This window comes from Episyrphus balteatus, chromosome 2 (assembly GCF_945859705.1).
Source record: "Episyrphus balteatus chromosome 2, idEpiBalt1.1, whole genome shotgun sequence".
Lineage (NCBI taxonomy): Eukaryota > Metazoa > Arthropoda > Insecta > Diptera > Syrphidae > Episyrphus > Episyrphus balteatus.
In genome coordinates, this window is record NC_079135.1 from 50,726,314 (window position 1) to 50,743,663 (window position 17,350).

Here is a 17,350-nt window from a genome sequence, read left to right on the forward strand (position 1 = left end):
TGTTATTGTGTGTATATGTACTGTGAAGTTTTAATTTTCGTCTTTTTATAATGTGGTATGTTATTTGAATAATTAGCAAACTATCCTTTTAAATTAAAAAATATTTCGATATTATATAATTTAAAGAATGTCTTTCCAAATAACAAAGAAGGAAATATTTGATGTTTGGGTCTCAAAAATAAAAATTAAGCGCTTTGAGGCAGTTATGTCATTTGTTTTAAATGTTTTTGGTAACATAACGTTTTCTGAAGAAGCAGTTAAATCATTAAAGGCGTCTGTGAGGACAACTTGTTTTAAGTTAGATCAGTTATGGTCAAAAAACAGGAACCGTGAAAGCTTTGAATGCAAAAATGCTTCCTGGCTCAGTGGCTATTTAGTAACACCACAGCAAATATTTTACGAAATTCCTTCCCCTTCGAATTCTGCAAGTGTGGGTAGACCTAGAAAATCATTTAATGAGTGCTGTGAAAAAATTAAGGAGAAGAAAGTACAAGGCCTCTTAGACTCATTTAGCTTTGAAGAAATTTCAACTGCATATGAAATTAGTTTGCGAAAAAGTGGAAAAAGGAATTAGTAAGGGTGAAATTGTTTAAAAACAAAACATAGTAAAAACAATTAAATAAATTCAAATTGGCTTTTTATTTTACAAGAATAACACGATTGGTAAAAACAAATTGTCTATTCCAGTTAAACTGATTTTTTTCGACAGGAAGTTAACGGTTCTTTTAATTTTTGGTATCCTTGATGATGTATGGCAGAAAAATTTCGTGACAGAACACTTACCAATTTAAAAAAAAACATTGATTGTGCATAAATAAAGCTACATAATTTAAAACATCCTTTGAAATAGTATCTTGTACGTTTTAGTAGCCTTTTAGAGAATAGTTTCTTTAGTTCATAAACAACGTCATTGACATATCGGTTTGCAAAAAACCTAGTCAATTCTGACAATAATTAACTTTTTTCTTTATTTTATTCATATTTGTCATAAAATTAAACAAAAATCATTCCTCAAAAGTTTTTTTTGTAAATTATGATTTTCAAAAAAAAAGTACTTTTTGGTGAAAATAACCTGTCACTTCAAAGCTCATTTTACAAAAACTTAAATAAAATATCACCAAAATGTGAATTACATTTGATTGTATACACATATTCAATGAACTAATCACAAAAAAAAACTACAACAAAATTTAAAAAGCAAGCGTTATTAATTTTATTCCGCTAAATTCGCGAATTCCCACACTGTGAGACGCACAGACGGACGGACGGAATTGCGAGACCCACTTTTTCGGAATTCTCCATCATCGTAATGTTGGTTTTGATTAAAGCCTCAATTTTTTTTTTCGACACGAAACCAATACTTGCCCTATAGAGCAAGTAAAAAATAAATGGTCGTATGTGTCATAATTTTTTGAGAAGGATAATATTGATTTTATAATAAAATGCTCTTCAAAAATGTATCAGGTCTTTTGTATTAAGTGTTTCAAAAACTTTTATACACAAAAACTTTCTTCTTTTCTAAATTTGACTCATTTAAAGTAATAGGCTAGGCACTTAAATGCTATTCATTTTTGGTTTGCTTGTTACCAAGTTCGTTTTTTTTTTTAATTTGTATTTCCAAAATTCTGAGATGGAAGTTAATTTTTGTACAAAAATAATGGTTTTCTGGTCTTAACTAACCGTTATCTTGGTACTAAATTATATCCGTTATGTTCAAATGATTTTTTTCTGTAAACATTTAAGAAAATTTCTCGGGAGACGGACAGAATCCCGAAATCCAAAATACAGAAAGACCAAAATCCAGAAAACCCCAAATCCAGAAAACCCAAAATCCCGAAAACCCAGAACTCCGAAAACCCAAAATCCCGAAAACCCAGAATCCCGAAAAACCAAAATCCCGAAAACCCAAAATCCAGAAAGGCCAAAATCCCGAAAATAAAAGAGAAAAAATAAAAAACCCTTCAAAATTGTGTTTTACTGAAATTTTAAATGAAACATAAAATTAAAACCAATTAAAAAACAATTTAAAAATACATTATTATGAGTTAAATATTAAAATTCATAATTCTTTTGATTTTAGTTCAACGACTTTTCCAACTTAACTCAATCACAACAAAAGCTGAAAGCACAATAAGAACTTGAAATCATGTTAATAGAGATATTGACGGAATCATACGCTTCTATTGTTTTTTACATGTTAACACCTTAATTTTACACTTAGGATTGCTTTCGAAACCGAAATCCCGAAAAATTATATAAAATGAAAAATTTGCGCAAATTTTTCATTTTATATAATTTTTCGGGATCCCATTCGGGATTTTGGATTTTCGGGATTCTGGGTTTTCGGGATTTTGGGTTTTCGGGATTCTGGGTTTTCGGGATTTTGGGTTTTCGGGATTTTGGGTTTTCAGGATTTAGGGTTTTCGGGATTTTGGGTTTTCGGGATTTCGGTTTTCGGGATTTTGTCCCCAATCCAAATTTCTCTTCTATCTAAAGAGAAACGGGGGATATAAACCTACTTTTTACATGGAGCCTTTTTTTTTCCTATAAATCCCTTAATAACATTTAAATTCACCTTTTGGTCGCCATCTTGGATTTTTGTTTTTATTAAATATCTCGACTTCTGTTCATCCTAGATAAAAGTTGGTTAAAGAAAAACTGTAGACTATTCAATTTCGCGTCTTTTATGTTAAGAACACCTTTTCAGTATTCTGAATAAAAAAAAGTTACAAGCCAAAAAATTAAAAAAAACAAAAAAAAAATATTTTTAAGTTTGAGCATTTTTTATCAAAATTTTGATAAAAAAACCTTACGAGAAAAGATTGTTCACCTTAAAATTTTCTATAACTCTGCTAGACAACTTTTTTTTTGTATCGCTATAAATACAAGGGTTATTAATACTTTTTTATTATGTTCACCCAATTCTGTATAGAATAGGCAAAAAAAATTTTGGGGGTGGTACAAAATGCGTGGTCAAATTTTATTAATGCACTGGACTTTAAGGACTTTTATCAAAAAATGCCTTTTTTTCAATACCGACATTTTAAAGAAAAATCTGTTTCGGGCGACAGTGAACAAAATACTATTAAGTTAACCATCTCTTGCCACACTGGCTCTACGCTCAATATTTTTTTTTATTAAAAAATTCGATTTAAAAAACTTTCATTGTAATTTATATATATTCGTCAAAGAAGTTCTCGTTTGAATTAAACTTTGGGAAATATTATTTGGGATTATAACAACATCGCCATCATCCAATAAAACGCATTTTAACTTTTTATAATTAGGCTATATTTTATTTTCAACTATTTCTAGAATCTTTTAAGAATATTTAGATTTGTTTCCTTTTATGTTATTTGTTAAAGTTTATATTACAATTATTTGAAGTTCTCAGTATCAAGAACAAATTTTAGCAACCGGTTTTCAATATTTTACTAATAAATCCAGTAAAAGGAAAATAATTGCCAACAAAAGTTGAAGAATAGGTAGTTCTATTTTTTGTACAAGTAGCTAGTTTAGGTATTGACTACAATAAAAAATGCAATGCAAATGCAAATCCGCCACTTTGGATTTTTCCAACTTTGGCTAAATCTAACAAAATATTAATCATAATAGTGCAAGAAATTGAATTCTTTTCAGCTGTATCATTTATGGGTCAAAGATGTAAGCTTCCGTTGCTCCTATTGGGACAAACCGAAAAAAGTTCCAACAGCTTATAAAGGCCAGCAAGCAGCAACTCTCACAATCGACGATCTCATTTAGTAGTACCTAAAATATTTTGATCATTTGGAAAAAAAAAAAAAAACATTCAAATCTTTACGTCATATTTAAAATTGCTGAGTTCTAACAAACTTGCAAAACGGCTTAAGGATCACTTGATATGAAAGTGATGTGATGATAACTTTATATAAATAGAATTTCACCGCTCACTCATTTACCTAAGTATATCATTTATTATTTTGACAAAAAACAAGTTGTTTTTTTTTTTTTTTAATTTTGCTAACTCACATTTACAAAGTGTTAACATATTTTTTGGTTATAAATTTAGGTCGACGGATAAAAATGCTGCCAAATCAATTTGTTTTATGCGTGTCCCATTAAAAATGATTTATCACACAAAAAAACAAATACTCCAACCTGCAGCATATGTGTTCAATATTCTTTGAGAATTTTTAAACTCGCGGAATCCCTGAGTTACGAGGATCATGTCGTCATTCGCTATCAATATATCATTCGTTTCTTATTAATATTTTCTAAGCTTTTTTTTGTTTATATCTTTTTATTAAACAATAAAATAATTCGTGGCAATTACTACAAGTTATGACAAAATATATCTGTTCGTGTCCACATTATCTGGGATTTGCTCAGGCAAATGTGACTACAATGTCAGCGATTAATTTTCAAAATAAAAAAAAAATATTTAAAATGAAGTAGGCGGATGGAACTGAAGAACGACCAACAAGATTTATTGAACATGCTGTGATCTGGAAAACAAAAAAATGTGACAGCGAAAACAGACAAAAAATTAGGCTGTGGCAGTGTTGTCTGACAGTTTTCACTGTCGTCAATATCGTATGCGAAATACCTCGTAAGAAATAACCATAAATTTTAAATGAAGTGACTTAAAGATGTGTAGTTACATTCTTAAGACTTGAAGTGCATGTGTTAATAGATGTGCGGTTTGCTTGAAAACGTATCACATTTAAAAATGGACATGATCACGCCCATTAGTATATGAAAGCAATATGGATTTTATGGGATATTCATGTTTAAAAATATCTCATATTTCTTTGGTTTGAAGAAATAGATCTATAATTGAAACCACTTATTTTAAAATCGGTTTGTTTATTTTAATTTCTAAAGAGTTTTCGATAGAAGTAGAAGTAGTATTTCTTATGAAGAAATGGGATGAACATATTTGAAGTGGGATAGTTGAAAAAAAAAATAGAAGATATATTAACATTGGTCAGCAAAATTAAACTTTTTTCACAGAGACCAAATTTTACTTTTCTGCCCTGAGCTTGAATACGTAGTTAGAAAAATTCTATCACATCACGTTTTTTAGACCTCCCTATTAGAAAATCGAAAAAGTCGTCTTTTAACAGATTTTGAGCCTTTCTTCAGTGGTTACTTTTTTTTTTAAATAAATATGTAACGGTTTCTATAAAAAATGATTTTAAATTCTTTTAACATCTCTTTTTTTCTTCGAGAAATCTTAAATTGAAGTCAACGTGTTTAGTATGTTTCATATTCATTTGCTTTAAATAGCAAAACTCGAAAAGTTCACGGTTAAAAATTCTGTAGTAGTTTTTAAATACAACCTTTGGAATTTGGCCTTTTTCAAAAAAAAAATTATTATTTTTTAATATTGCGATTTTAATACACAGTCTTTTAAATAATTTTTTTATTAGTTTTAAATACCTACAAAATATTAAAATGTATTAGTTTCAAATACAAAACATTTAAATGTAATCAAAAGTATTGAAACATAATAAAATTTGATTTAAAAACTGGTGCAAAGGAAGCACCTAAATTATAAATCTGGTTAAGAATTGAAATTAAATACTCGTCTTCTTTTTTTTAATACAAGAAAATCAAATTTTAATCAAACTACATATATTTTAAACGTAAACAAAAATGGAAGCCATTTTAAAAAAGTAATACATTTTTGTGCGTCTGGATTTAGGATTATACTTGAAGAAGTACCTATACATATAAAACTATTTTGGTTCAGAAAAAATACCTTTTTTCTGATAATAAAAATTAAAAATTTTTTTTAGACTAAAAATGTATAGGTACCTAAAATCTGAATATTTAATTTGAATGAAATTTTGGTTTTGCCTCAAATGTAGCAATTTTTTTTAAAAAAGAAACTAGTGTCACTTAATATACAATTTCAGGCTGCTGCTGTAAAATTAAAGTTACGAGTATAAACTGAGTTTTGTTAAAACTTTAAACTTATTTGGTTGCAAAATGATGTGCGAAGTAAAAATTTGGACAGCAATTCAAGAAAAACTACGAAAGAGATGGATTTAATCTTCAATTATAAGAAATAGGATGAGACGGCGAAACACCATTTTTTCCAAAAAATAGTTTTTAAGATGTAAAATATACAGAACCTAGAAAAATCGGGTGTCCGAAAATGTGCTCTTAATATAAAATTTAACTCCGGGAAAAATCAGAACTAACAGATTTTACGGACGACCTTGTTGATACTGTAGAGGAATACAGTATCAACAAGGTTACTGAACAATTTTATATTTTGTTGAGGATACTTTGACAAATACACCCTCAAAGCTTCATCAAAGTTCCCCTAAAATATGCAAAAAATGGACGAAAGATACTTATTTTTGTAAGTCAAGAAATAAGAATTTTAGTTTTTAAGATTTACAAACACCAGTATCTATTTTAATGTTAACCCTTTCGAACCCAAGCTATGAAAATCTATATTAAAACCTGAACTACGCAAAGTCAAAAAAGTACGAAAAAGTAAACAAAGCTCAAAATATAAAAATCACATGTATATTTACCTGACATCTATTGGAAAAAATTAACTAAAAAAGCTCTTTTGTTTTTGAAATTTCAAATAAAAAAAAAAATGAAAAAGTAAACAAATTACAGTCAACTCCATCTAAGTCGAATTGTCACAGGACACGAAAATTGGTTTGAGTTAGAGGGAAATTCGACTAAGAGGAATCTATTTAATCTTTTTGCTGCAGGCGGTTTCATTAAAAACGGTAAAAAAATTTGAGTTAGAGGAAAATTTGACCTAAAGCAAATACGACTTACAGGGAATCGACTGTATTTGAAATTTCAATTGTTTGTCAAAAGAGCTTTTTTGTCGCAAAATGACAGGAACTATGTGATCGAAGAGCTACCTTACGGAAAGGATATAAAATATTGTTTGAGTGCATTTGTTTTTAAAACTTTGTGAAAATTGAAAGCTTGGTTTTGCTCAAGCTTTTTGAATCGAATACTTTTTTAAAATGAAAGAGAGATATACAAACAAGCTACTAGGGGGAAGAAGAAAAAACATCGTGTTTACTTATTTATACTTTTTTGACTTTGTGTTTGGATGTAGTTCAGGCTTAAAAAATGTTTTTTCAGTAGTATCGTGTCAAAAACATCACAACTAAGAAACATGAATAGCAAAAAGTTATTTTCCAAAATAATAAATAGCAAAACTAATGTGCTACTCTAATTTCACATGTAAGTAAAATGGACCGCCTTTGAACACTAGAAGGAGTCGGACAACTGAGAAAATAACTTTTCATGGAATAATAATGCATGCTTCTTCTTTTAAGCCAAAAAACAAAACAATTTGTGGATACAAATTTTTTATATCTTTTTTTCAAAATTATGGCCACATAAAATTTTTTTTTCAATAATTTAGATAAATAGTGCTTAAAACTTTAAATTTTTTCAAAAATAAAAAAAAAAATGTGAATTTCAGTCCCTTTTTCGATAAAAAAAATTAAGGTATGACATTTGACTAAATTTTTGTAATAATCCAGTAACTAGGCATTATTATCTTTCAATTAAGCCATCGAAACCTAAAAAATTATTTAATGGAATATTTTTTGCGAATTTTTAAAAATATGTTACATGAGAGTAACGCTGGGTCCGAAAGGGTTAAAAACAATGTAGATAACAAATTTAGTATATTGAGGCTTTCAAATCCATATGTACCATTCACTTCTTTAAAATTTCAAATGAAAAACATCTGTTACGTGTGTATTTTTAAACAAAAATTAATTGCGCGTTACAGCCAAGAGAAGAAAATTAAAAAAAAAAAGATCCATTACCCTCCAATTATTATATTACGTGATAACTATACCCACTTTTTTGTTAAGTTCCTATAATAATTTCCATACGGCTACCGTCACCTTCAAGATCGCCCATCGAGGATAAGGAAAATTCAAAAGAATTAGCACCTTAATTAGTTTCTATGAAAGCTTCTGCAGAAGCAACACCTATAATATCTATTTTCAAGATCTAAAATTCCAAGAAAAGTTGTGATTACGACGATCAAAAGTCATATCAAGGGGCAATAAGGAGAATTTACGACGATTTTCCAAAACCCTCTTCTAATTAATTAATAAATTAAAAAAAAAAAGAAACAAAACAACAACAGAATATCTACAAAAGTTAACACTGCTGAACAGAACATACATACATTCATTCCCTCACTGAATTATCATGATGTGGCAACAATACCATAACTTTTCGGGTGTCACATTAGTTTTACAGTTTATTGCATTAGTGATGCTAGTTTTGAGATTTAAGTTCACGGATCTTGAACGTCTCTAGGTGTCGACTGATGTATAATTGGCCGCGAAGAAGTGTCTTCATAGGCATGGAAGTAGTCAGATATTTGGAGTTTAGGGTGCGATTAACCACAATTAAGAACACTTAGTTGGGACAACAAACATGTTCCCGAATAAAATATTCGGGTTCATAATTTTCAATGACACCCATTAGAAGGGTTGGATGAATCATGTTTCATGTTTAGTTCAAGGTGTAGGAGCACAATGCTGTTGCCGGTAAATATTGTTATTATTCGCCGAATGATTAACGGTTTATATCATTATTCTGGGGAGTATCATGTGAATTGATTTAGTATCGCCCGCTAGTAATTTGTTTATTTTTGGGAAAAACCAGAAAAACAGCGATTGAAATCTATTTCGATGCAAATGGATGTAGAAGAAAACATTTTTCCGTAGGTAGGAAAAGTTTTCTGGAATTGAACTCGGGCCTCTTCGGAGCATTTTCTATGATCTGTCAAACTGTTTTTACTATTAAATTCGATGCTTTAAACCTTTGGGTATAGTTTCATCAAACTACTTGTCTAGCAGTATCTAATATCTGTTACCGAGCATATCCTGCTACCGAATAAAATGTTTAAAAATAAAACTAAAATGAAATGGAAATTCCATAATCCCAAAGAAATACTCAGACTGTGTCATGATTAAAATGCTAATGTTTGCGTGTTGCCCATTAATGTCCTTGTAATGATTATTTCTCAAGTGGTCACACAATTCTAGGAACTGTAAATAAAGGATATTGAATTTTGTACTCACATAAGAGTGAGTTCTAATATGGAGAACATCAATTTAAGGAAACACTTATATTGGAACATTCCTTTTTACACACATGTACCCAAACACTCATATATGTGAAGGATATGGAAATAATTGGCGCCAAGGAGGTTTTCTTAGAGCAGACATAGTGTCATCTTACAGAAAGGCGAGTGTGCAATAGGTCATTTTGTTATATGTATTTATTTTTTTTCTGACATTGAGACGAGCATGTTTGTTTTTCTGTTTTTTTTTTTTTAAGTAAATTTATGAGGACATACCTGCAATTTTACTAGTTCCGGATATTCTGATGCGAGTTTTGCTAATTCCTGGTAGTTGGCCTTTGCTGATGAAACTACCCATTCTTTGCCTTTTGGATGGGATAGTGTGACTTCGGGAGTCATTTTTTCTTCGATCACCTAAGGGAGTAAAGTAAAAAATTATTATTAATTTCTAATCATCATTATATGGGTAATTTCAAAAGAAAACTTATTTAATAAGATTATAAAACTGGTTTGTAAAAAATTTAAATAGGCTTTTAATACTAGGTAATAGTAGATAAAGTAATTTTGTTGAAAAAAATTGGACTAGATGAAAAGCTTTCCAAGAGTTTTGAATTATAGTTTTCTGTTCTGAAAGAACAGAATAATTTCACCTTTGCCACCTTATTGAAAGAATGGCTTTTAAAGGAAATTTTTTTCGTCTCATTTAATGATAAAATATTAAATGCAAACTAAAGAAATTTCCCTACAAATAATTTCACAACTATATTTTTTTAAGTCAATTGTTTTCCCGTACGGACATGGAAAAATTATATCGAAACATAGAGCAAAAAAAAAATTGTCTTTAAAACAACATAAATTGTTAAAAGAATCTCCATCGTAGATGCCATAGTTAAATAGAAATATAACATAGAAACGAAAGATATAAGCAGTTACCTTGCACATCAAATATTTTTGTGAAAAATTTTAAAGTTTTAAGCACTATTTATCTAAATTATTGAAAAAAAAAAAAATCGAGAAAAGTTTGTTCACTTTAAAATTCTTTACAACTCTACTGTACAGATTTCTTCTGTATCATTAAAGATACAGAAATACCTCTTTTGTACCAATAATGTAGAGACTGAAAAATAAAAAATAAAAAAAAAAGCACGTCTTGAATTTTCTTTTGACACAAGGCTATAAAATACTAACTAAGCAAATTTAAGCAAAATTGAAGTAAAAGGAAATATAAAAACAAAGACGAAAAAGGGTATTTTCTAACAAAAATGTATTTAATAAATTTAGTATTTTAAGCGATACAGAAAAAATTTGTATAGAAGGGTGAACAATTTTTTCTCAAAAGTTTTTTTTTTTTTAATTTTGATTAAAAGTGCTCAAAAATTTCTTTGTTTTTTTCTATTTTTTTACTTTTTTGGATTGTAACTTTTTTAATATTCAGAATACCGAAAAAAACGTTACTGTCTACGTTTTTGTATTACCAACTTTTACCTAAGATGAATAGAAGTCGAGATATTTAATAAAAACTAAAACCAAGATGGTGCGCAAAAGTTGAATTTCAAGAGTGCGAAAAATCAGAGTAATGATATTCGGCCAATTCTCTATCGAAAGAGCCAAACAATGTTGGGGTGGTACGAACTGCTGGGTCAACCATATATAAACATCATAAATGCACTGTACTATAAAGTTAAGATGAATCGGAGCACCGACGCACAGTGGGGCAGAATGCCTTAAAATGTGGTATTAAATCAACCGTAAGCGCTAGGAACCTGAAATTTTGTATATATGCTTCTGAGACCCTTACTAGGCCATATCTAATGCTATAATTGCCACGCCCACTAAAACGCCCACTTATTTGGGATCTAATAAAAATGTTAGTATTTTTCAGATTGAAAGGTTATTTTAAGGCTCAAGATACTTAATAATATATTAATTTCTTATCTGACATAACTTTTATCCATGCTTTTATCCAACTTTACCCTTATTGTAGAGAAAATCTGATTTAAAAAAAAATCTTTTTTTTTTTAATTTAAAGTTTTTATTTTCATCGACTTTTTTAAATTTAATTAAAAAAAAAAAACTAAAAAAAAATTATAAAATAAGTTTATTCATCACTTTCGACATCAGATACGTTAGTTTCAACAAAAATGTTTGCTTCGGGAATGCTTGGGTTTCAATAGCGCAGGTGCTTCTGGGGGATAAGACTGCAATTTTTTTGGACGAGCACGTTTCTTTGCAGATTCTTCTGCCTTTTTAAAAACAATTGAGGTATTGAGCCAATTTTCGTTTGTTGCATTAAATCTTTGTTTGATTCTAGAAGCTTTGACCCACCGCGTTTTGAACTCGGATTTAAAATGCGAAAAAAGTCTATTGAATTCATTAACTTGGCTAATTTCGGTACTTTTTGTCATATTTAGAAGATATTTTTTTAAAAAATCCATCTGATCCTCAATCATAACACTCTCTCATCTTTTCATAATTTCTACAAGTTGCGTTCTTGTAAAAAAAATTGAATTTGAAGAGATTCCTAAAGCAACGAAAAAAATAAAAAAAAAAAAGTTAAGGTTCAAAAGTTACGAAAATTCACATATCACAAAAAGGGTGCAAAACGAGAACGTTTTTTTGACGGAATCGAAAAATAAACATCACAAACATTTTAAAATCACATAAAACACAACTCGATCCCACTCGGAACACATTTAAAAATCAATGGATTTCACAGAACCTCTAAAATAACCCTTTGAAAAAACTGATCACGGAACTTCACTACAATTTTACATATATATTTACATATAACAAAAAAAAAATTGTTTAAATAACTCTTACATACCCGAAGTTGAAGGCTGCATACTTAAATTTTTAATGAATCAACAAAAAAAAATGAAAAACTGTTCTCAAAGATCACGATGAAAAATCGACAATTTCACTTCTGGCTCAGCTGACTACTAATTAAGCTTAAACAAAACTGTGTTGTGAAAAAACGGGAAGGACTAAAAAAAAATTAAAATAATTTTTTTAAAGGATGGATATTACTCTATTAGAAAATATTAAAATATTAAGTTTATTTGCAATTTGGTTTTATTAATTATTGCCAGCTTTTGGGTCGATTTGCCCCATTGTGCGACGAGTAGCCCGATACACAAATTTTCTTAAGACTTAAGAGGTATTGACCAATCGAAAATTCGGTCAGCACTTTTGTTGACACTTTTTCAAGCGAAACTCGCGAAGATAGAAAGCTTCAAAGTTCATCAGAATCTTTTTTTGATGGCAAATTATATAAACATTGTAGTTTGATAGCTTTTTCTAGCTTTTTTGATTTATTGTTTTCATTACAAACTTTAGTTATGAAATAATTCAAAATTGTATTTAGTTCACTACAAAATTTTTTGTGTTGTAAATTATTTTTCTTTTAATTTTTATTGAAATTTGGTCTCTTCAAATTTCACTGCTGACCAAAGTTAAATTTTAAAAAGTTTATTTTTCGTCAGTTTGTACATATCGACTTTTTACAAAATATACTTATGTCCATGCATGTATGTGTACTAACTCATGTACTGCGTTTCAATGCAATAAAACGAAAAACATTCAAGTTGGCAAACAATTGCAAGCAACTGCACCATAGGGACATTCTGCGTAACAATATCCTTGTAGTGCTTGATGTTGGAGACAAGGATCGTCCAAAGTATACCTATCTCCCTGCTCCTACCGTATCCACGCTATAGCATCAAGTAAAATTCATTTGTGTGCATAGCGTTTTAATCTGTCACTGGGCTAAGGGTAGTGGTAGAGATGTTTCTCGTCGTCCGTCGTCGTGGAACTCATCTATTCCTAACGTTTTTCGGTATCACAGGTAAAATACACAAAGACAATGCCAAAGTAGTTAGGTACATGGAGCAGCGATAAAATGCAATTCCATGTGAATAGCTGCCACCACAAACTATACCGGTTGCAAGGATATATCCATCCAAAATGAATGAAACACAGCTAGCTAAATTGTTCTGCTCCACTGGAGTGATGCAGTATTGCGGATATTTTCCAGCGATCTCCATATAGAGTTGCAAGCTTGTACACGGTGGTGGTGGTGCCTTGGAAAGTTATACCTACAGAAAAGTGCAATCAGATTGTAGATATAGGTCTAGGCTCTAGAAGTTTTGCAAATTGCGCACTTTGCGTTCGGTGCACTTAAAATGAACGACATTGTTCGTTGGGGGGACCTAGAACTGACACCAAACTTGTATAACTCCTCAGCATCATTTAAGCCACCATTTCCCAGCATTCTGAAAGGTAGGGTTGTGGAAAAAGGCTCATACATCTCAGCAGCGTGGTGTTTTCCCAAGTACCTACACTACAACATTGGAATGCATCATCGCGTGCATATAGCAATAGGAACCTATATCGATGCGACAAAGGTGCATCAATCTCGTACAAGTCATACAATTCTGTTCAGAGACCGCGGCAGCAGCAGCGGTACCAAAAGCCTTTTGCCAGAGAGACACACAGTGTTGTCTTATAGATTTCCATGAAATGTTCTCTAGGCGGGAAGCATAATAAACGTACCTATTCCACGGGGCAATCAATCAATATTTGAGTACTTAGCTATGCATTGTTTTTTGAGATACTTTCTGTCGAGTCATAGCAGACGATTGGGTTAATTTCAATTTATTTTGTGGATCTTTTGTTGTATGTGGCGCCTAGTTCCGTTATATTATGATTTGATAAATGAGAGTTTTTGGTTTTGTTTTTATATTACTTTCCACGGTGTGTGTAATGTCTTTTGATTAAAACGAAAAATAATAATAAAATAAATCCAATTACCGCTGCCAGGGATGATGTAGCACCTTTATTCGTTGACGTAGGCGAAAAAAAAGGTTCTTTTTCATGCGGCGCAGCGGAGATGACCGACGACGCACGTATGAAACGTGAGTTGTGTTTTTTTTTTTTTCAACCAGAGAAGATACATTATACGCTCGTATCAGAATCTGAATTGCATGATTTAAAAAAAATTTCTGTGGGGTGCGGCGATTTTCGTTTAACAATTTGTTTTAAATCATAAATCATCGCTGGTTTTTGTTTCTATTGAAGATTAATTATAAACAAGTATACGATGGGTCAAGGTGTTAAGTGAAAAAGGCTACTTCGAACTTTTGTTTATGAGATAAAAAGTTATTAAGTAGAAAAAATACAATAAGTAAGGAAGAACAAAGAAGCTTTTTTTTCAGAAAATGTTACCTAATCATTTCAGTAGTAAATGTTTATTTTGGAAGAAGTTTTGGCATCCAAATAGTTTTAACAAACGAGGTGTCAAAAAAAAGATTTTTTTTCCTGGAACTACACAAATTGTACTTTTAGTTTATCAATGTTATCAATCTAAACTTATAAAAAAATTAACACAAAATTTGATGAAAGTTAAAAAAAAAACGAGTTTTCAAATGTGATTGAACTTAGGAAAGTACAATGAATACTTCGTCAAATCAACAAAAACACCTTTATTGTATAGTTAAACTAGAAAAATAAATTAAGATTTATCAATATAAAAATAAAAGCACTTAAGTCACCATAAAAATGAGAAATCTGTCAAATCGCATAAAAATTTTAAAAATTTCAATTTTTGTAAAAAAACACCTTTGCCAGCATCAGTGAAGCCATCATCGCAAATCTCATGATCAGCGAAACTATCATCATTACTTTTCAGCAAGAACGTGAGGAAACACTTATTAAATTATTTACATCTACTCCAAGGCCATTCCAAAAGAACAAACATTTAATGGGATCAACACGTCTTTAACAACATTCTAGCGAGAAGAAGAAATGGACTTATTGCCGTTGATTTTAATTGGAGAACATCACCTATCGATGAAAACAACAATCAAGAACGAAGAAGACAAGGCTGTATTGTGATCTACAGCACCCAACATTCTCTTTTTGTCATTTCCCAACCAAAACTAACCTTTATGAGAACACCATCAGTATTTGTTTTTTTTTTTTATCAACATCTGGTAATTTTCTATATTTGCTTTCAGATATATACAGTATCCAGAAACAAGGGTTATGAAGCTATGCAGCTAAATATTAAACTCCATCAACGCATACAACTATTGACAGAGCCTGCCAAACATTTCATACACTATAGATACGGTGACCCTGACCATCCGTCCCGGTTTACCCGGGACTGTCCCGTATTTCTACAGCTTGTCCCAGGTTTTTATTTAAGAAAACCGGGACGTATAAGTGTCCCGTATTTTGTAATTTGTCCCGTGATTGTCCAGTATTTGCACATTCTCTGATTTTTGTATTCAATATTTTAAATACTTTGAACGCAAAACAAGAAAACAGTGGTTGGAAATTAAAATTTTTCGGATAAAGCATTAAGCCTAGTACGCTTCTGAAGCAAAACGAAAAATGTTCGAAGTCTCCAAATTCAAAAAACTTTTGCTGCAAGAAAATTTGCCTGGACAAATAAATGGAGGTAACAAACGATTGAAAACTTTCCATATATTCTAGCACATATACACTGAGGGAAAAAATAAATTGAAGATGAAACGTCTTTGTTTTAAAGATGAACTACTTTGATTTATGTAACTTTAAGATACGAAACCCTCAAAAATTAACCTAGTTTCCACGTTGATTTTAAAATGTTCATCTTAACGCAAAATCATTCCGAATAATAGTTAAAAATGTGGTTTTCATTGATTTTACGTTGTTTTATGGTGGTTTTTCCTTCAGTGTAAGAATTTCGTTGCCTAAGCTGCGTATTGTGCAACGAAAAGCAAAATTTTTGTTTATGATTTCGTTGTGCTGGTTTTGTATGAAAATTTTCGGTTTGGCTCTAGATTAGACTATAGTTTTTTTTAAATGTACGTCAATTATTTAGTTCCAGCTTCTGTTTGTCTGGTTGCTACACCAGGAAAAATGTATTCAAATAAAGACCAACATATGAAAGAGTAAATAACCCAGATAAGTTTCAAGACTTTCAAGGACATGTAAAAAGTTGTGTTAAAGATCATACAATTTCAAAATCATTTAAAATAAAATTAAAATGTTAAAAAGCAGCTCTTCCGATTTTGATTAAAAAATATTTTTTTAGAAGTTATTAACAGACATTATTATAAAACCATTTTCTTGATTTCTGATTTCGTAAATGACTTAAATAATTTCAACAAAAACGCTCCCAAAAAATCGTTCTTGATATAAAAATAAAGAAAAATTATGAAAACTCATTTAAAAAAAAATGAATTTTTTTTTGAAAAATCAATGTTTTCAAAACGATCCAATGAATTTTGTATCTGTCCCGGGTTTGGCTTCGAGAAATATGGTCACCGTAACTATAGAAGACTATCTAAAGAAATTATCACGCTACCACTAAGGAACAGGAACCTGAAGAAAACCAAAATTAATGCAGTTATTGATTCCTGGTAACTCTCAATGTCTCAATTACAGATTGGAGAATTAAAAACAGCTAAAAACTTCAAAGAACAGATATCAACACTTCCCAGAGTATGTTCAAAACTTGTACAATCATAGCCAAAAGTTAACAAAACGTCTTCATAATATTCACCAACGAGAGTGGAACACTTTTAACATCAACTATACAGGACAGTGAGGTAGAAGCACTCGCCAACTTCTCGAAGGTTATTTCACAGCGGACTCCCTGCAGACCCATGTATAATTGTATAAGACTTCTTATACGAAGTTGCATCGTCTATCTAAAGAACCCGGCTACCTACCATCATACAACTACATTCAGCGTTACCAATCCTTCAAGAGATCCGGTTGAAAGTTTACCCTGAGCATCCCAGAAGAGTGTAACGAAATAATAAGTTACACTACGCCGAAGAAATCAGTACCGAACGGAATTTCTAAATTTATGCTCAAAAGGCTCCCGCAGGCAGTAATGATATTTCTAGTCCTTATTCTCAACAACTGTATCAGTAACAGCTACTTCCGTAGAAATGGAAAATTTAAAAAATCATTGAGATAAGAAATTTATCTTCAACTACATGCTAATCCAGGGGCACCGTAGTGCCCAGCCAAGTTCTCTAGCAACTTTGGCACTACACCCTTATTTACAGCAAACAACTCAGGCCATTTTCGAGCCCCCCTCTAACTTCTATACCAAATATGTCAGAATATTTCAAACTCGCTCCATTTGTTGAACTAGTCAAAAAGAAACTCCTTACGAAATTTCAGCTACCTAGGATGAGTAGTTCCTGAGATTTAGGGCTGCAAAATCGCAAAAACCGTAAATGACTGATTGACTCACTCACTGACAGATCA

The 17,350-nt window shown here is 30.7% G+C and overlaps 1 protein-coding gene across 2 annotated transcripts in view; it reads right to left on the minus strand.

The window, feature by feature from the left end:
• Positions 1–17,350, minus strand: part of LOC129911172 (ankyrin repeat domain-containing protein SOWAHB-like) — a 170,250-nt gene that overhangs the window by 113,228 nt on the left and 39,672 nt on the right. For both annotated transcript variants that reach the window (XM_055988881.1, XM_055988882.1), the window contains exon 3: positions 9,359–9,496. In XM_055988881.1, the coding sequence (XP_055844856.1) occupies positions 9,359–9,496 (138 nt within the window). The remainder of the gene's footprint in view (positions 1–9,358; positions 9,497–17,350) is intronic.